The sequence below is a fragment of the Pristiophorus japonicus genome, chromosome 2 (genome assembly GCF_044704955.1).
Source record: "Pristiophorus japonicus isolate sPriJap1 chromosome 2, sPriJap1.hap1, whole genome shotgun sequence".
Classification (NCBI taxonomy): domain Eukaryota; kingdom Metazoa; phylum Chordata; class Chondrichthyes; family Pristiophoridae; genus Pristiophorus; species Pristiophorus japonicus.
The window spans coordinates 237115559-237136220 of NC_091978.1; the positions used below are offsets into that span (position 1 = coordinate 237115559).

Here is a 20662-nt window from a genome sequence, read left to right on the forward strand (position 1 = left end):
GTGATGTGTTATTAGTGTCAGCAGGGATGAACCTGTACAGAGCTGGGAGCGCTTTATGGTCCATTGCGTGACTAGCAAATGCCCCTTACAGTTGGAATATCCCTGTTCGACATCCATGAGAACCCTGGAGGAGCAAACCATGGGTCTCAGCCTGCCGTGTCGCTCCTGGAGCAACACCACGCTCAAGCTGTCCCCGCTGGCCGCTACCTCCAGGGAGAACTCTTCCCCCTGATTAATCATACCCAACGCAGGTGCTGTCTGTAAATCCCTTTTCGGGTGAGTGCCTCCTGGCAATTGAGGACCTACTCCTATTTGACTCCCTTGTGGAGGAGCCGAAGTAGAGGGACTGCCGTGGCTGCATAGCCTTCAATGAAGTCCCTGCAGTAACCAGTGAATCCCAGGAAAGACCTGACCCCCGATACATTTTTGGGGGCTGGGAGCTCTTGTGTACTGCCTTATGCCTGGCTTCATCAATGGCACTCTCACCCGCTTTGGCGGTCAGCCCGAGGAATTTCACCACCTTCTGACCAACCTGTGTTTTCTTCGGGTTAACTTTAAAACCTGCCTCCCTTAATAGTTTTAGCAGCTCATCCAGCAGTGACCTGTCCTCCTCCTCGCATATAAATTGGCCAGAAAAAGCAGCAAACCTGGACTGGGAGAAATTTAGAATTCAGCAGAGGAGGACAAAGGGTTTAATTAGGAGGGGGAAAATAGAGTATGAGAGGAAGCTTGCTGGGAACATAAAAACTGACTGCAAAAGCTCCTATAGATATCTGAAGAGAAAAAGATTAGCGAAGACACGTAGATTCCTTGCAGTCAGGTTCAGGTGAGTTTATAATGGGGAACAAAGAAATGGCAGACCAGTTGAACAAATACTTTGGTTCTGTCTTCACGAAGGAAGACACAAATAACCTTCCGGAAATACTAGGGGACCGAGAGTCTAGTGCGAAGGAGGAACTGAAGGAAATCCTTATTAAGCGGGAAATTGTGTTAGGGAAATTGATAGGATTGAAGGCCGATAAATCCCCGGGGCCTGATAGTCTGCATCCCAGAGTACTTAAGGAAGTGGCCCTAGAAATAGTGGATGCATTGTTGATCATTTTCCAACATTCTATTGACGCAGGATCAGTTCCTATGGACTGGAGGGTAGCTAATGCAACACCACGTTTTAAAAAAGGAGGGAAAGAGAAAATGGGTAATTATAGACTGGTTAGCCTGACAGCAGTAATGGGGAAAATGTTGGAATCAATTATTAAAGATGAAATAGCAGCGCATTTGGAAAGCAGTGACAGGATTGGTCCAAGTCAGCATGGATTTATGAAAGGGAAATCTTGCTTGATGAATTTTCTGGAATTTTTTGAGAATATAACTCGTAAAGTAGACAAGGGAGAACCAGTGGATGTGGTGTATTTGGACTTACAAAAGGCTTTTGACAAGATCCCACACAAGAGATTGGTGTGCAAAATTAAAGCACATGGAATTCGGGGTAATGTACTGACGTGGATAGGGAATTGGTTGGCAGAAAGGTGCAGAGAGTCGGGATAAACGGGTCCTTTTCAGAATAGCAGGCAGTGACTAGTGGAGTGCCGCAGGGCTCAGTGCTGGGACCCCAGCTATTTACAATATACATTAATGATTTAGATGAAGGAATTGAGAGTAATGTCTCCAAGTTTGCAGATGACACTAAGCTGGGTGGCGGTGTGAGCTGTGAGGAGGATGCTAAGAGGCTGCAGGGTGACTTGGACAGGTTAAATGAGTGGGCAAATGCATGGCAGATGCAGTATAATGTGGATAAATGTGAGGTTATCCACTTTTGGTGGCAAAAACAGGAAGGCAGAATATTATCTGAATGGCGGCAGATTGGGAAAAGAGGAGGTGCAATGAGACCTGGGTGTCATGGTACATCAGTCATTGAAAGTTGGCATGCAGGCGGTGAAGAAGGCAAATGATATGTTGGCCTTCATAGCTAGGAGATTTGAGTATAGGAGCAGGGAGGTCTTACTGCAGTTGTACAGGGCCTTGGTGAGACCTCACCTGGAACATTGTGTTCAGTTTTGTTCTCCTAATCTGAGGAAGGACGTTCTTGCTATTGAGGGAGTGCAGCGAAGGATCACCAGACTGATTCCCGGGATGACAGGACTGACACATGAGGAGAAACTGGATCGACTGAGCCTGTATTCACTGGAGTTTAGAAGAATGAGAGGGGATCTCATAGAAACATATAAAATTCTGACGGGACTGGACAGGTTAGATGCAGGAGGAATGTTCCCGATGTTGGGGAAATCCAGAACCAGGGGACATAGTCTAAGGATAAGGGGTAAACCATTTAGGACTGAGATGAGGAGAAACTTCTTCACTCAGAGTTGTTGACCTGTGGAATTCTCTACCGAAGTGAGTTGTTGATGACCGTTCATTGGATATATTCAAGAGGGAGTTAGATATGGCCCTTACGGCTAAAGGGATCAAGGGGTATGGAGAGACAGCAGGGAAGGGGTACTGAGGTGAATGATCAGCCATGATCGTATTGAATGGTGGTGCAGGTTCGATGGGCTGAATGGCCTACTCCTGCATGTATTTTCTATGTTTCTATGTTTACTACTCTGTTTCCTGTCACTTAGTCAATTTCTCTTCCATACTGCCACTGTCCCTTTTATTCCAGTAGCTTCAACTTTGCTGGCACTTTTTATAATGCCTTTAGGAAGTCCATGTACACCAAGTCATCTGCATTGCCCTCATCAACCCTCTCTGTTACGTCATCAAAAAAACTTAATCAAGTTAGTTAAAGACGATTTGCCTTTAACAAAACTGTGCTGGTTTTCCTTAGTTAATTCATACTTGTCCAAGTGACAAGGATCAGTGCTGGGACCACTGTTGTTAACAATTAATATTAGCGATTTAGACCTTGGATTCAAAAACACAATTTATAAATTTGCAGATGACACCAAATTGCGGGAGGAATAGTCAATACTGAGGAGGACTGCAGCAAATTACAGGACATTAATAAACTCGCAGAATGGGCATACAACTGGCAAATGAAGTTCAACACAGATACAGAAAAAATAGTGAGGTCACTTATAGTTGGAGGGTGCGAGTCTAGATGGGGTAGAGGAACAAAGGGATCTCGCAGTACAATACACAAATCACCAAATTGCGACACAGGTTAGCAAGGTCGCAAACAAAGCTCTAGGGTTTATTTCTGGAGTTATAGAATTGAAAAATAGGGAAATTATTCTATACCTGTATCGAACCTTGGTTAGACCACACTTGAAGTACTGTGTACAGTTCTGGTCGCCATATTATAAAAAGGATATAGAGACACTGGAGAAGGTGCATAGAATATTTACAAGGACGATACCAGAAATTCGAGGATCTACATATCTGGAAAGGATGAACAAGCTGCGTCTCTTTTTGCTTGAGAACAGAAGACTGAGGGGTGACCTAATAGACGTCTTTAAAATTATGGAAGGTCTTGATAGAGTGGATACAGAGAAAATGTTCCACTTGTCAGGAAGAGCATAAACTAGAGGCCATCAATATAAAATAATCAACAAGAAATCCAATAGGGAATTCAGAAGAAACTTTTTTACCCAAAGAGTGATGAGATTGTGGAACTCACTACCACAGGGAATGGTTGAAATGAATAGTATTGATGCATTTAAGGGGAGGCTAGACAAGCATATGAGGGAGAAGGGAATAGAGGGTTATGCTGATAGATTTAGATGAGGAAAGATGGGAGGAGTTTCGAGTGGAGCATAAACGCTGGCATGGACTGGTTGGGCCGAATGGCCTGTTTCTGTACTGTATATCCTATGTAATCCTATTACTGTTAATTTTGACCTAGATTATCATTTCTAAAAGCTTCCCCACTACCGAGGTTAAACTGATTGGCCTGTAGTTGTTGTAGTCCTGTAGCCATGGACAGATGCATCTGCGACAGGTAGATTGGTGAGGACGAGGTCAAGTAGCTTTTTCCCTTGTGTTGGTTCTCTCTCCATCTCCCGCTGGCCCAGTCTGGTAGTTATGTCCTTCAGGACTCAGCCAGCTCGGTCGGCAGTGGTGCTATTAAGTTACTATTGGTGATGGATATTGAAGTCTCCCACCAAGAGTACTTCTGTGCACTTGTTACTCTCAGTGCTTCTTCCAAGTGGTGTTCAACATGGAGGAGTACTGATTCATCAGCTGAGGGAGGAAGGTAGGTGGGTTTCTTGCCCAGCAGGAGGGTTCCTTGTCCAAGATTGACCTGATGTCAGGAGACTTCATAGTATGAATCTAAGTTCCAGAAAAGAACACTCCTGGGGAAGCTGTGTTTTTATCTAAATAAGTGTAATTGTCTCACTAACTGAGGCTTTGGAAATTTTTTATTTACTACTCAAGTAAATTGATTCTAATATTCAGTTAGCAGCATTTGTATTTACTATGTTTTTCTTTTCTTGGAATAGGAATCTGATCAATAATGGTCTTCAAGACCTCAAAGATGTAAATCCAGCAGGTGATACCTACATGCATTTAGGTATAAAAGCGGTAAGTTGTAGTTTTCATTTACTTGGTAGAACTGTGGAATTATAAAAACATAGTTATTGTTTGTATGTCATGTTTGGTAAACATTCTATACAAAGCAAATTAAATGTGATAATTGTACTAAATTAAAAGCATAAATGTCACCGTTGTGCAAAGTAGATGGACAGACTGTATGAGAAGCATGAAAATATATGCATTTTATTGTCTGTTCTAAGAATAAAAAAATTCGAGTTAAGTTCCAGAATTAGCAATTATATTCTAAATGACCTCGCCCAGTGGTTACTTCAGAGCAGTTAGACTTTGTGTCCTTAATTGACACCATTTCACCATTGTAGCAGCAAAACATATGTGCTACATGGCACTAATGTTCCTGTCCTTACAACACAGTGTATCATCTGAATAACAGTCTGTGCAACACCGTAGGAAATCTGCTAGTAATATTATAAAAGTGGCACCTCCTGTCCATCAAACTTTAGAAACCGTATGGCCGGAATTTTCTGGGGTCCGTGCGGGCGCGATTGGAGGCGGGTCCGGTCAGAAACCTGCCATCATCCCGCCCACACACGCCTTTGCCTTGGGCGTGTCTGCACTGGGAAAATTTCAATGTGCATGTGCAAAATGGCTGCCTCCTTCAACGCTGAAAGTTTTGGCTCGGACGCACAAAGTCAGTTGTGCAATGCCTGAATTAATGCCAACGCTCCTCCAGATCACTTTTTTTGCTGAAAATTCCTGATGAGGGCGCAAACTATTTTCCGGAGCTAACTATTGTGCACTGTCACGAATAGTGCCCCGAAATACAAAAAAACAAAATTCCAGCCCTACATGTCCACATATAATAAATATCCAGTAATTTATTTAAGTATTAAGCCTAATGGATGATTAATTTCTATTTGTTAGGCTTGTGACCAAATAAAGGAGCAAAGAAGTTTGAAGACTGCAAGTGCTATTATTGTCCTAACCGATGGTGAATTAATTGAGAATGTGTTGCCCTACACAATTAAAGAAGTAAGTGTAAAATTTCAAGTTTTCTATTGAATTATGCAGCTTGTTTTTATTGACAAACTAATTTTGAATTTCATTACAGGCTAAGGAGGCAAGAAGTATAGGGGCAATCATTTATTGTGTTGGAGTCAAAGACTTTAAGGAAAAGCAGGTAGGACTCTACAACATAATTTCATTGGTTGATATTCAGGCTGTATTCAGTGAGTGATTCAGCAGGCTTTATGTTGAAGCAGAGGACAGAGACCTAATCAAAGTCAAGGCAAGAGTACAGTGGTTTAATTCGCTCAACATACCTCATTGTTGCAGGTAACCTGCTGTTCATTAGGCCTCAGTACGTGAAAACAGACATGTTTGTATTTTACTTTAGGAACTAGACGAAAATAGTTTTTCCCTATCATTCTTTGTGACCTGGGCATCGCTAGCAAGGGGCCAGCATTTATTGCCCATCCCTAGATGTCCTCGAGAAGGTGGTGGTAGACCACCTCTTTGAACCGCAGCAGTTCATGTGGTGAAAACGCTGCTGCAATGCTTTTAGGTAGGGCATTCCAGGACGTTGACCCAGCGACAATGAAGAAGCTGCTCTGTCCAAGTCAGGATGGTGTGTGACTTGGAGGTGATGGCATTCCTTCATAATCGCAGCCCTTGTCCTTCTAGGTGGTGGAGGTTGCGAGTTTGGGAGGTGCTGCAGAAGAAGCCTTGGCCTGTAGATAGCACACCTAGGATTTGGAATGCACTGCCTGATAGGGTGAGGATACAGATTCACTTGTAGCCTTCAAAGGAGAATTGGATAATTACTTGTAGGAGAAAAAATTTCAGGGATATGGGGAGTGGGGCTAACTGGATTGCTCTTCAAAAGACCTGGCGCAGACGCGGTGGTCCGAATGGTCTCCTTCTGTGCTGTACTGTTCTGATTCGATGATTTTATATCATACATTATTCAGCTGCCCTTTTTTTGATACCTTTCCATTATCAACAACAACTTGTATTTATATAGCGCCTTTAACATAATTTAGAGATAGTAAGGGGAAAAAGTCACTGGTGGGCGTAGTTTAAAGGCCCCCAAATAATAACTTCACGGTGGGGCGGGCAATAATCAAGGGAATAATGGAGGCATGTGAAAAAGGAATGGCAGTAATCATTGGGGATTTTAACCTACATATCGATTGGTCAAATCAAATCGCACGGGGTAGCCTGGAGGAGGAATTCATAGAATGCATACGGGATTGTTTCTTAGAACAGTATGTTACAGAACCTACAAGGGAGCAAGCTATCTTAGATCTGGTCCTGTGTAATCAATCAGGAATAATAAACGATCTCCGAGTAAAAGATCCTCTCGGAATGAGTGATCACAGTATGGTTGAATTTGTAATACAGATTGAGGGTGAGGAAGTAGTGTCTCAAACGAGCGTACTATGCTTAAACAAAGGGGACTATAATGGGATGAGGGCAGAGTTGGCTAAAGTAGACTGGAAACACAGACTAAACGCTGGCACAATTGAGGAACAGTGGAGGACTTTTAAGGAGCTCTTTCATAGTGCTCAACAAAAATATATTCCAGTGAAAAAGAAGGGCGGTAAGAGAAGGGATAACCAGCCGTGGATAACCAAGGAAATAAAGGAGAGTATCAAATTAAAAACCAATGCGTATAAGGTGGCCAAGGTTAGTGGGAAAATAGAAGATTGGGAAAATTTTAAACAACAGCAAAAAATGACTAAGAAAGCAATAAAGAAAGGAAAGATAGATTACGAAAGTAAACTTGCGCAAAACATAAAAACAGATAGTAAAAGCTTTTACCGATATATAAAACGGAAAAGAGTGACTAAAGTAAATGTTGGTCCCTTAGAAGATGAGAAGGGTGATTTAATAATGGAAAATGTGGAAATGGCTGAGACCTTAAACAATTATTTTGCTTCGGTCTTCACAGTGGAAGACACAAAAATCATGCCAAAAATTGCTGGTCACAGGAATGTGGGAAGGGAGGATCTTGAGATAATCACTATCACTAGGCGGGGGAGTAGTGCTGGACAGGCTGATGGGACTCAAGGTAGACAAGTCCCCTGGTCCTGATGAAATGCATCCCACAGTATTAAAAGAGATGGTGGAAGTTATAGCAGATGCATTCGTTATAATCTACCAAAATTCTCTGGACCCCGGGGAGGTACCAGCGGATTGGAAAGCAGCTAATGTAACACCTCTGTTTAAAAAAGGAAGCAGACAAAAGGCAGGTAACTATAGGCCGGTTAGTTTAACATCTGTAGTGGGGAAAATGCTTGAAGCTATCATTAAGGAAGAAATAGCGGGACATCTAGATAGGAATAGTGCAATCAAGCAGACGCAACATGGATTCATGAAGGGGAAATCATGTTTAACTAATTTACTGGAATTCTTTGAGGATATAACGAGCAAGGTGGATAGAGGTGTACCGAGGGATGGTGGTGTATTTAGATTTCCAAAAGGCATTCGATAAGGTGCCACACAAAAGGTTACTACAGAAGATAAAGGTATGCGGAGTTAGAGGAAATGTATTAGTATGGATCGAGAATTGGCTGGCTAACAGAAAGCAGAGAGTCGGGATAAATGGGTCCTTTTCGGGTTGGAAATCGGTGGTTAGTGGTGTGCCACAGGGATCGGTGCTGGGACCACAACTGTTTACAATATACATAGATGACCTGGAAGAGGGGACAGAGTGTAGTGTAACAAAATTTGCAGATGACACAAAGATTAGTGGGAAAGCGGGTTGTGTAGAGGACACAGAGAGGCTGCAAAGAGATTTAGATAGGTTAACCGAATGGGCCAAGGTTTGGCAGATGGAATACAATGTCGGAAAATGTGAGGTCATCCACCTTGGGAAAAAAAAACAGTAAAAGGGAATATTATTTGAATGGGGAGAAATTACAACATGCTGCGGTGCAGAGGGACCTGGGGGTCCTTGTGCATGAATCCCAAAAAGTTAGTTTGCAGGTGCAGCAGGTAATCAGGAAGGCGAATAGAATGTTGGCCTTCATTGCGAGAGGGATGGAGTACAAAAGCAGGGAGGTCCTGCTGCAACTGTCCAGGGTATTGGTGAGGCCGCACCTGGAGTACTGCGTGCAGTTTTGGTCACCTTACTTAAGGAAGGATATACTAGACTTGGAGGGGGTACAGAGACGATTCACTCGGCTGATTCCGGAGATGAGGGGGTTACCTTATAATGATAGATTGTGTAGACTGGGTCTTTACTCGTTGGAGTTCAGAAGGATGAGGGGTGATCTTCTAGAAACATTTAAAATAATGAAAGGGATAGACAAGATAGAGGCAGAGAGGTTGTTTCCACTGGTCGGGGAGACTAGAACTAGGGGGCACAGCCTCAAAATACGGGGGAGCCAATTTAAAACCAAGTTGAGAAGGAATTTCTTCTCCCAGAGGGTTGTGAATCTGTGGAATTCTCTGCCCAAGGAAGCAGTTGAGGCTAGCTCATTGAATGTATTCAAATCACAGATAGATAGATTTTTAACCAATAAGGGAATTAAGGGTTATGGGGAGCGGGAGGGTAAGTGGAGCTGAGTCCACGGCCAGATCAGCCATGATCTTGTTGAATGGCGGAGCAGGCTCGAGGGTCTAGATGGCCTACTCCTGTTCCAAATTCTTATGTTATGTTCTTAAATGTCCGAAGGCGCTTCACAGGAGTATTATGAGATAAATAATTTGACACCAAGCTGCATAAGGAGAAATTAGGATAGGTGGCCATAAGCTTAGTCAAAGAGTTAGGTTTTAAGGAGTGTCTTGAAGGAGAAATGAGAAATAGAGAGGCAGAGAGGTTTAGGCAGGGAATTCCAAAGCTTAGGGCCTCGGCAACAGAAGGCACGGCCACCAACGGTTGAGCGATTATAATCAGTAATGCTCAGGAGGGCAGAATTAGAGGAGCACAGACATCTCAGGGGTGGGGGGTTGTGGGGCTGGAGGAGATTACAAAGATAGGGAGGGCGAGGCCATGGAGGGATTTGGGAAAAAAAGGATTAGCGTTTTGAAATTGAGGCGGTGCTTAACCGGGAGCCAATGTAGGTCAGCGAGCACAGGGGTGATGTGTAAGCAGACTTGGTGCGTCCCTGTATTCATTTACCTCCTCTTAATTGTGTTAATGCTCAGATTATTAAAAACTCTGTTTAATCTATTCTATTGTTCATACTTTTAGTCTATATTATGGCTAAATATAAATGCTCTCAGCTGCATTAACTTCTGCTTATCTCACTCTTGCGGTCTGGTTTGCCCAAGGATATTTGCTCCCTTTTCCGCACATGTACATGCCTTGCTGCATGTCTCCATATATGCTAACTTTCCATCATCCTTTGTGAGCCATTTAAATTATCATAAGATCTAACCTTACATAAAAATACATTTAGCAATATACTATGAAATATTTATTAAGCACTATTCAGCAGTTCTTCATAAAAATGTTTTTACCAAGAATTTATGATTAATGGCTATCCTATTTGATTCTGCTTATACCACAGACCACAACATAACTACTATATTTTTATATTTCATGGTAATGTCCAGATGAAGAATTCAAATAAGCTGGGGAATGGGGGAATTTGCACACTGATGTGACCGCAACCAGTTATCAATTTGTGGGTCAATGCACTTAAAATGAATTATTTTATGTTTAATTTTAAGCATTTTCAACAGCTAATGTGGTGTAAACAGACTATCTAATGAGGAGTCCTGGGATACCTCTATCGTTTGCTTGCAATGGAAGAATCAGAGGTTAAAGGCACAGAAGGAGGCAATTTGGCCATCGTGTCTGTGTCAGGTGAAAAAGAGCCTAATCTCACTTTTCAGCTCTTGGTCCGTAGTCCTGTAGGTTACAGCACTTCTAGTGCATGTCCAAGTACGTTTTAAATGTGATGAGGGTTTCTGCCTCTACCACCCTTTCGGGCTGTGAGTTCCAGACCCCTACCACCCCCTGGGTGAAAAATGTTTTCCTCAACTCCCCTCTAAATCCTTCTACCAATTACTTTAAATCTATGTCCCCTGGTATTGACCTCTCTGACCTCTTTGTCTCAGCCCCTTATAATTTTATACATCTCAATTAAATCTCTCCTCAGCCTCCTCTGTTCCAAAGAAAACAACCTCAGCCTATTCAATCTTTCCTCATAGCTAAAATTCTCCAGTCCAAGCAACACCCTCATAAATCTCCTCTGCACTAGAGAGGGTACAATCACATCTTTCCTGTAATGTAGTGACCGGAACAGTACACAGTACATTAGCTGTGGCCTAACTAGTGTTTTATAGAGTTCTAGCGTAACCTCCCTGCTCTTGTATTCTATGCCTTGGCTAATAAAGGAAAGTATCCCTTATGCCTTTTTAACCACCTTATCTACCTGTCCTGCTACCTTCAGGGATCTGTGGACATGGCACTCCAAGGTCCCTCTGTTCCTTTACATTTCTCAGTATCTTACCATTTATTGTGTATTCCCTTGACTTTTTAGCTTTTCTCAAATGCATTACCTTACACTTCTCCGGATTGAATTCCATTTGCCACTGTTCTTCCCACCTGACCAGTTGATTGATATCTTCCTGCAGTCTACAGCTTTCTCACTATCAACCACACGGCCAATTTTGTATCATCTGCAAACTTCTTAATTATGCCCCCTACATTGATATATACCACAAAAAACAAGGGACCGAGTACTGAGCCCTGTGGAACCCCACTGGAAACCGGCTTCCAGTCACAAAAACACCAACCAACCATTACCCTTTGCTTCCTGCCACTGAACCAATTTTGGATCCAACTTGACACTTTCCTTAAAGCTCACAGAGCTAGAGTGGGCCAAGGTCACGGATGGATTTATAAATGAGGAATAAGATTTTAAATTTAATACATTGGTGAGTCGCCAGTGAAAGCCAACAAGGATAGGGGATTGGATTTTGTGTGAGACAGGACAAAGTTTTGGACAGGTTGGAATTTATGGATAAAAGGGAATGGAAGTTTTGCGAGGAGCTCATTAGAACACTTGAGTCTAGAAAGAACAAAGGCATGTAAAGGGTTTCCGTGTGGAGTGACCCAATTTTGAAGAGGTTGAAGAAAGCAATCTTGGTGATAGATAAGATGTGGGTTTTAAAGATCAGCTTATGGGCAATAGTATCCCTAGATTACAAATTGACTGATTCAGACTGAGAATGAATGGGGAAGAGGATTGACTCAATTGAATTTCTCTCTTTTCTTGCTTGTATCTATTCACGTGCACATTTTGGCTGCTGCTTCAGACCCGAGCCATTGACTTCTTTTTATACTTCCTTCTCATGTTTATTTTTCTCTCTTTCCCTCCCTGGTCAATATCTAATGTCAACATGTCACCTTTCATCTATCCTCTCTCATATACTCTGTCCTTCATTACTCATCAACCTTCCTACTCTCCTGCTGCCGTCCCAGGCTTGGCTCCCTTTTAGACAAGCCTGCAGCTTCCCTCTGTGCCTCTCTTGGCATTCTCTGAAGGGCTCACCGTGGCACTTGTCGCTGTCTCCTCAAAGGCAGCAACCGAAAACACAGAGTCAATTTCCACATGTACGCAGACGACACCCAGCTCTACCTCTTCACCATTTCTCTCGACCCCTGCTTGGTATCTAAATTGTCAGATTGCTTGTCTGACATTCAGTACTGTATGAGCAGAAATTTTCTCCACTTAAATATTGGGAAGACCAAAGCCATTCTCTTTGGTCCCCGCCACAAACTGTGTTCCCTAACCACTGACTCCATCCCTCTCCCTAGCATCAATCTGAGGGTGAACAAGTCTTTTCACAACATACATGTCATATTTGATCCTGAAATGAGTTTCCAGCCACACATCCGTGGCATAACTGAAACTGCCTTTTCCCACTTCCGTAACATTGCCCACTTCTGCCCCGTCTCAGCTCTTCTGCTGCTGAAACCCTCATTCATGCCTTTGCTACCTCCAGACTTGACTACTCCAACTCACTGCTGGCCAGCCTTCCACATTCCACACTACGTAAACTTGAAGTCATCTAAAACTCAGCAGCCCTTGTACTAACCCACAGCAAGTCAAGATCACCCATCACCACTGTGCTTTCTGACCGACATTGGCTCCCAGTTAATCAAAGCCTTGAATTCAATATTCTCATCCTTGTTTACAAATCACTCGATGGACTTGCCTCTCCCTATCTCTGTAATCTTTTTCAGCCTCACAATTCTGGCCTCTTGAACATACCTCATTATTAACTGCTTAATCATCGGTGGATGTGCCTTCTGCTGCCTGGGCCCTAAGCTCTGGAACTCCCTCCCTTAACCTCTACGCCTTTCTACCTCTCTTTTCTCCTTTAAGACGCTCATTAAAACCTACCTCTTTAAACAAGATTTTGGTCATCTGCCTTAATTTCTTCTGTAGCTTGGTGTTAAATTTATGTTTGTCTGTAACACTGTTGTGAAGCGCCTTGGGATGTTTTACTACATTAAATAAAAGTTAATATATTTGCAAAGTAGTGGAGTTTATGAATAGGGTTTTGACCTTGCTAGTGTTGAGTTGGATTAAGTTAAAACACATCCACATAGAATGTAGGACAACATTCTGAATGCACACTGGCATTTGAGGGCTTGAGAAGGAATAGGGAGGTAGAGTTAAGTGTCATCAGCATATATGTAGAAGATAATTGCATGCCTATGGCTGTTAATGGCAGTAGCAGCATATAGATTATGAAGAGGAAGGGGCTTAGGATATTTCTTTGGGGGATTCTGAGGGTGACAGTACAGGAAAATAAAGAAAAGCCATTGTTGGAGATGAATTGGCTGTATTTAGGTTGATAAAATGGAAATGGGGAGGGGAGTGGGCCAGTGGAGTTGAGGTGTAGGTTGAAATCACTAAGAATTGTTATTCACTGGATATAGATGGTAAAGGAGGAAAGAATGCCAAAATATAGGGGAAAGAAATGGCATTAAATTTGGGAGGATGGTAAACTATGAGCTTAGAAAGATATGGAAGGGTGCAGAATGTTACTAAGGAGATACTATTTCAGAGAGGTACAGTGGATTGAATGTGCTCGTTCTGTGCTGTAGAATTCTTTGATTCTGTTTGGGATGTATAGGATGAAAAAGGGTGAGGTGGATGATGGAAGAGAAGGTCCAGGAAGAGTAAGTGGGGTGGCGGGGGAAGAGACAAAATGTGACTTGGTGAGGGCGGTCACACTATTGCCAAGGTAACCAGGGTGTAGTAAATGGTGGAAAGCCTAGTCAGGCAGGGAGGTTCTTATAAGGAGGATGGTATAATTGTAAATGAGCCATGTTTCAGTGAGTGCATTGATATTGATAGGATCATCAGCTAGGAGATCATGAATGAATAAGGGCTTAATTCGCAACAATTCTGGAGAAAAATATGGAGAGGGCAGGGATTGCTGATCTGCTTAAGGGGATACTTGATTGAGGTGTATAAAGTTATGAGGGGCCTAGATAGAGTGGATAGAAAGAATCTATTTCCCTTAGCAGAGCGGTTAATAACCAGGGGACATAGATTTAAAGCAATTGGTAAGCAGGATTAGAGAGGATTTGAGGAGAACTTTTTTCACCCAGAGGGTGGTGGGGGCCTGGAACTCACTGCCTGTAAGGGTGGTAGAAGCAGAAACCTTCATCACGTTTAGAAAGTACTTGGATATGCATTTGAATTGCTGTAACCTATAAGACTATGGACCAAGAGCTGGAAAGTGGGATTAGGCTGGATAGTTCTTTTTTGGCCGGCACAGAGATGATTGGCCGAATGGCCTCCTTCTGTGCCATAAATTTCTATAATTCTATGTCTCTTCTATGTTGTTGTGATTTGAAGTGGGCAGGTATTGATGTGGTGAGCGTGATGGGGAAGAAGTAGGAGGAATTGACACCTGAATAACATCTCGAGCACGATGATTGCAGAGAACTGAGGAAAGGACGTTAAGTACTACTCTGGGGCATTCAGCACACATGATGGGCCCTTACAGAGGGAAGCGTTGGGCTCATTGAAGGACTTTAGCCTGGGATGACAGAGGGAGAAAAGGTAGGGTGCGTAGGAGGAGATATTGAGGGAGGCATGGAAAAGGGGGAAGGGTAAATAGCATAGCTAGATACGAGAAAGAGAAGGTCAACGAGATTTTTGCAAGCCCATAGCAGGAAAGAAAAGAAATGGTCCAGGTCTAGAGTGACACCAAAGATGTACACGAGAACACTGAAGGAAGTTCAGTTATTACATAAGAATGAGAGAAGGATAGACGGGAGGAAGGTCTTGGAGAATGGAGCAGAGAAGTAAATCGGTTTGAAAAGAGAAAACAGGGCCAAGACGCAGCAGTGTAATGAAGACCCATTGTAGGCAAGTGGAAGTAGCTAGAGTGATCCATTAGCCAGCTGTAAGAATAGGTCTACTTATAAGCCAGAAGATGTTGGGGGAGCAGGAGTCAGCAAGTCCGCAGATTAAGTAGAGCTGTGTACAGTCCTGACCAATAGCCCTATTACGGGAGTCAGTTGACGCCTGAGGGAGCTGTGTTTGGAATAGAAATGCAATTCAATGCTTCTATGAAAACTATCAAGCGTACTCTCTTTTAAATGTAGGCCCAGTTTGGTATGCTGGTCTTATCTCTTTCGGTCAGGGTTTGAATTCCACTGTTGTCATTTAGTTAGAGGTTCACTGTCGGGTGCAGTTTGCAGAATCCATCTCTTGAGCAATATGTTGTCATTTTGGCTCGAAATCTGCCATTGTAATGATGGCAAAACTGCCAGCGTTCAGCATTATTACAACTGTGATTCTGATAGCAACATCTGGAGTATGCACATGCGCAGTTAATCGTGGAAATCCAGAAGTTGTTAATCATTCCCTATTCCTCTACAGGGTTGAATTCCCTGGAGCCGGCAATTAATTGAAATGACCGACTTGATGAAAGCTTGCTCATTTACGCTGGAATATCATTGTTTTACAAACCCCAGAGAAAGTTAAGCCTTGTTGAATGAGGTGTAACTGGGTTTTAAATGACGCACTGAGTCATAATTATTAAAGAACAGCCGCTCTGGCCCTGAAAAATGAATTTTATATTTGTGGAATGTCAATTTTTTCCATATGATAATTCCATGATTTTTAATATTTTAAGTTTGATATTTCAGCTTTTACCTTTATCCCATGTGTATGTCCCAATCTTTATTTTGCTCTTTGTAAAATGATTAAAAAGTGAAGGAAAATCAGTGCATTTTACTAATACAAAAGCAAAATACTGCGGATGCTGGAATCGGAAATAAAAACAGAAAATGCTGGAAATCTCAGCGGGTCAGGCAGCATCTGTGGAGAGAAAAACAGTTAACGTTTCGGGTTGACGATCCTTCGTCAGAATTGGTGAATGTTCGAAAAGTAGCACTGAAAGGGGGAGGGGAAGAAAGAACAAAAGGAAGGTCTGTGATAGGGTGAAAGGCAGGAGAGATTAGAGAGACAAAAGGGATGATGGGCCAAATTGAAGTGCGAATGCCAGGAGTTCGAAAAGGTCAGTCTAGATAAGGTGTGAATGGCGGAACAATGACCAGCTGCTATTGAAGACAAAGAGGGGGAAAAAATAAGCTCGGGGGAGGGGAGGGGATAAGGGGAGCCAAAATTGGGCAGAGGTTATGCTCTGAAATTGTTGACCTGAATGTTGAGTCGAGAAGGCTGTAAAGTGCCTAAACGAAAGATGAGGTGCTGTTCCTCAAGCTTGCGTTGAGCTTCATTGGAACAATGCAGGAGTCCGAGGACGGAGAGATCGGAGTGGAGTGGAGAATTAAAGTGACAGACGACCGGAAAGTCAGGGTCACACTTATGGACTGAATGGAGGTGTTCTGCAAAGTGGTCACACAATCTGCGTTTGATCGCCCCAATGTAGAGGGGACATTGTGAGCAGTGAATACAGTATGCTAAATTAAAAGAAGTACAAGTAAATTGCTGTTTCACCCGGAAGGAGCATTTGCGGCCCTGGATAGTCGGAAGGGAGGAGATAAAAGGGCAGGTGCTGCATCTCCTGCGCTTGCACAGGAAGGGGAGGGGGTGCTGGGGGTGACTGTGGAATGGACCAGGGTGTCACAGAGTGAGCGGTCCCTTCGGAATGCTGGGAGGGGAGGGGAAGATGGGGTGGTGGGATCATGCTGGAGGTGGTGGAAATGGTGCAGGATGATCCGTTGAACATGGAGGCTGGTGGGGTGAAAGGTGAGGTCTAGGGGAACCCTGTCGTGATTCTGAGAGCAGAGGTACGGGAAATAGAATGGACACAGTCAAGGCCCATGTTAACCATGGCGGAGGGGAATCTTTGGTTGAAGAAAAAGGAAGACATATCAGAGGCATTAGTGTGAAGGGTTGCGTTGTCAGGGCAGATGAGATGGAGAAACTGGGAGAATGGAATGGACTCCTTACAGGATGCGGGGTGGGAGGAAATGTCGTCCAGGTAGCTGTGGGATTCAGTGGGCTTATAATTGATACTGGTCGAAAGCCTATCCCCAGAAATGGAGACGGAGGTCGAGGAAGAGAAGGAAAGAGTCAGAGATGGATCATGTGAAGGTGAGGGAAGGGTGGAAATTGAATGCAAAGTGAATGAAATTTTCTAATTCAGGGCAAGAGTAGGAAACGGTACCAATACAGTCATCAGTGTACCAGAAAAAGAGATGAGGGAGGGGACCTGAGAAGGACTGGAACAAAGAATGTTCCACATTTCCCACCAAAAGGCAGGCATAGCTAGGACCCTTGCAGGTTCCCATAGCAACACCTTTAATTTGGAGAAAGTGAATGGAGTTAAAGAAGTTGGTTCAATGTGAGAACAAGTTCAGCCAAGCGGAGGAGGGTGGTGGTGGATGGGGACTGGTTGGGCCTCTGCTCGAGGAAGAAGCGGAGCACCCTCAGGCCATCCTGGTGGGGGATGGAAGTGTAGAGGGATTGGACGTCCATGGTAAAAAGGAGTCAGTTGGGGCCTGGAAACTGTTACGGAGGGTGTCGGAGGAGTCGCGGATGTAGTTGGGAAGAGAGTGGACAAGGGGAGAAAAAATACTTCCTGAATTGCTGTCTGAGAATTCTTCAACGTGATTGGCTATTTAGCCAGCTTGATGACTTCACTGTTACTGGATGCTGGAGATCACCTAGATTTGCCGTCAGATTCTAATTAATTTTGGGAGAGGTGAAATCGTGCCACAGAGATCGCTAGATCTATGTGGGCAGCTTTCTTCGAGGTCAGTGGCGAGTGCCATCACTTCGCTGCTGACCCCAAAATCCAGGCCATTATTTCAATAGTAGTTGCAATTCTCCACATTGCAAAAATCAAGCTGAGATATTGATAAGCCATCATCAAGAATCTGATTTCTCCTCTCAGCCCAAAAACAAAATCCTTAGTGAAGCTTATGATTCCCAGTCTTTGTAAATGTTCACAGCACAATATTCTATCAGTTGCATGCCATGAGAATATTCTTGTGTGAAGTTCAAACTTACTAATAGTTTCTTAATGTATTTGATATGGAACTTAGATGTTTATTTGAGGAAGCTCTGTTTCCTTCATCTCTTGGGTACACTGAAAGACATGAAAAATATTCACATTATACTAGATTTTACATTTTTGTCAGCAGTAGATTGACCAATAACCTCAATATTTAAAGGGTAAAAGTAATCATAAAGTTAAACAACTTATTTGAACTGCTTTTTAAAATTAAAAATTTTTTTTTAAAAGCTGGAACTTGTTGCCGATTCCCCGAGTCACGTCTTCCCTGTTAATGGAGGATTTCAGGCTTTGAAAGGGATCATTGATTTGGTGAGTACATTTGGTGTCTCATTGTTAGTATAGTGACTTTATAATAACCAGGATCAAATGCCCCAGTTGATAAAGGTCTAAAAGAATTATGTTTAGCAAATGATTTGAGAAATAAAAAATGCTGTTGTTGCTTATGTAGATTGCTTCTAAGAATGAAAACATATTTGAAACGCAATGTGTTATAGAAACATAGAAAACATAGAAAATAGGTGCAGGAGAAGGCCTTTCGGCCCTTCTAGCCTGCACCGCCATTCAATGAGTTCATGGCTGAACATTCAACTTCAGTACCCCATTCCTGCTTTCTCGCCATACCCCTTGATCCCCCTAGTAGTAAGGACCTCATCTAACTCCTTTTTGAATATATTTAGTGAATTGGCCTCAACAACTTTCTGTGGTAGAGAATTCCACAGGTTCACCACTCTCTGGGTGAAGAAGTTCCTCCACATCTCGGTCCTAAATGGCTTACCCCTTATCCTTAGACTGTGACCTCTGGTTCTGGACTTCCCCAACATTGGGAACATTCTTCCTGCATCTAACCTGTCTAACCCCGTCAGAATTTTATATGTTTCTATGAGGTCCCCTCTCATTCTTCTGAACTCCAGTGAATACAAGCCCAGTTGATCCAGTCTTTCTTGATAGGTCAGTCCCGCCATCCCGGGAATCAGTCTGGTGAACCTTCGCTGCACTCCCTCAATAGCAAGAATGTCCTTCCTCAGGTTAGGAGACCAAAACTGTACATAATACTCCAGGTGTGGCCTCACCAATGCCCTGTACAACTATAGCAACACCTCCCTGCCCCTGTACTCAAATCCCCTTGCTATGAAGGCCAACATGCCATTTGCTTTCTTAACCGCCTGCTGCACCTGCATGCCAACCTTCAATGACTGATGTACCATGACACCCAGGTCTCTTTGCACCTCCCCTTTTCCTAATCTGTCACCATTCAGATAATAGTCTGTCTCTCTGTTTTTACCACCAAAGTGGATAACCTCACATTTATCCACATTATACTTCATCTGCCATGCATTTGCCCACTCACCTAACCTATCCAAGTCGCTCTGCAGCCTCACAGCATCCTCCTCGCAGCTCACACTGCCACCCAACTTAGTGTCATCCGCAAATTTGGAGATACTACATTTAATCCCCTCATCTAAATCATTAATGTACAGTGTAAACAGCTGGGGCCCCAGCACAGAACCTTGCGGTACCCCACTAGTCACTGCCTGCCATTCTGAAAAGTACCCATTTACTCCTACTCTTTGCTTCCTGTCTGACAACCAGTTCTCAATCCATGTCAGTACACTACCCCCAATCCCATGTGCTCTAACTTTGCACATCAATCTCTTGTGTGGGACCTTGTCGAACGCCTTCTGAAAGTCCAAATATACCACATCAACTGGTTCTCCCTTATCCACTCTACTGGAAACATCCTCAAAAAATTCCAGAAGATTTGTCAAGCATGATTTCCCTTTCACAAATCCATGCTGACTTGGACCTATCATGTCACCTCTTTCCAAATGCACTGCTATGACATCCTTAATAATTGATTCCATCATTTTACCCACTACCGATGTCAGGCTGACCGGTCTATAATTCCCTGTTTTCTCTCTCCCTCCTTTTTTAAAAAGTGGGGTTACATTGGCTACCCTCCACTCCATAGGAACTGATCCAGAGTCAATAGAATGTTGAAAAATGACTGTCAACGCATCCACTATTTCCAAGGCCACCTCCTTAAGTACTCTGGGATGCAGTCCATCAGGCCCTGGGGATTTATCGGCCTTCAATCCCATCAATTTCCCCAACACAATTTCCCGGCTAATAAGGATTTCCCTCAGTTCCTCCTCCTTACTAGACCTCCCGACCCCTTTTATAACCGGAAGGTTGTTCGTGTCCTCCTTCGTGAATACCGAACCAAAGTACTTGTTCAATTGGTCCGCCATTTCTTTGTTCCCCGTTATGACTTCCCCTGATTCTGACTGCAGCGGACCTACGTTTGTCTTTACTAACCTTTTTCTCTTTACATATCTATAGAAACTTTTGCAATCCGTCTTAATGTTCCCTGCAAGCTTCTTCTCATACTCCATTTTCCCTGCCCTAATCAAACCCTTTGTCCTCCTCTGCTGAGTTCTAAATTTCTCCCAGTCCCCAGGTTCGCTGCTATTGATGATAATGAGCAGCAATATGGCCATGATTTGGGCGTAAAATCATTAATGTATTGTAACAAAAATCTGTCAATTTTACCATGTGTATGTATACACTTTTGTTGTTTTATGACTGTGGAATTGGATTGAATTGCATTTAAAGTTGTATGGTTCAGTAGAAGCTGTATGGAAAAACTAATACTGTACAAGTGCAAGCTAGAAATATGAGTACAGAAGAATATGAAAGG

The 20662-nt window shown here is 43.1% G+C and overlaps 1 protein-coding gene across 4 annotated transcripts in view; it reads left to right on the plus strand.

Moving 5' to 3' along the window:
• The window catches only part of antxr2a (ANTXR cell adhesion molecule 2a), a 372665-nt gene that overhangs the window by 45143 nt on the left and 306860 nt on the right, over nucleotides 1–20662 (plus strand). For all 4 annotated transcript variants that reach the window (XM_070871068.1, XM_070871074.1, XM_070871069.1 and 1 more), the window contains 4 exons: nucleotides 4440–4521; nucleotides 5416–5523; nucleotides 5603–5671; nucleotides 18193–18273. In XM_070871068.1, the coding sequence (XP_070727169.1) occupies nucleotides 4440–4521; nucleotides 5416–5523; nucleotides 5603–5671; nucleotides 18193–18273 (340 nt within the window). The remainder of the gene's footprint in view (nucleotides 1–4439; nucleotides 4522–5415; nucleotides 5524–5602; nucleotides 5672–18192; nucleotides 18274–20662) is intronic.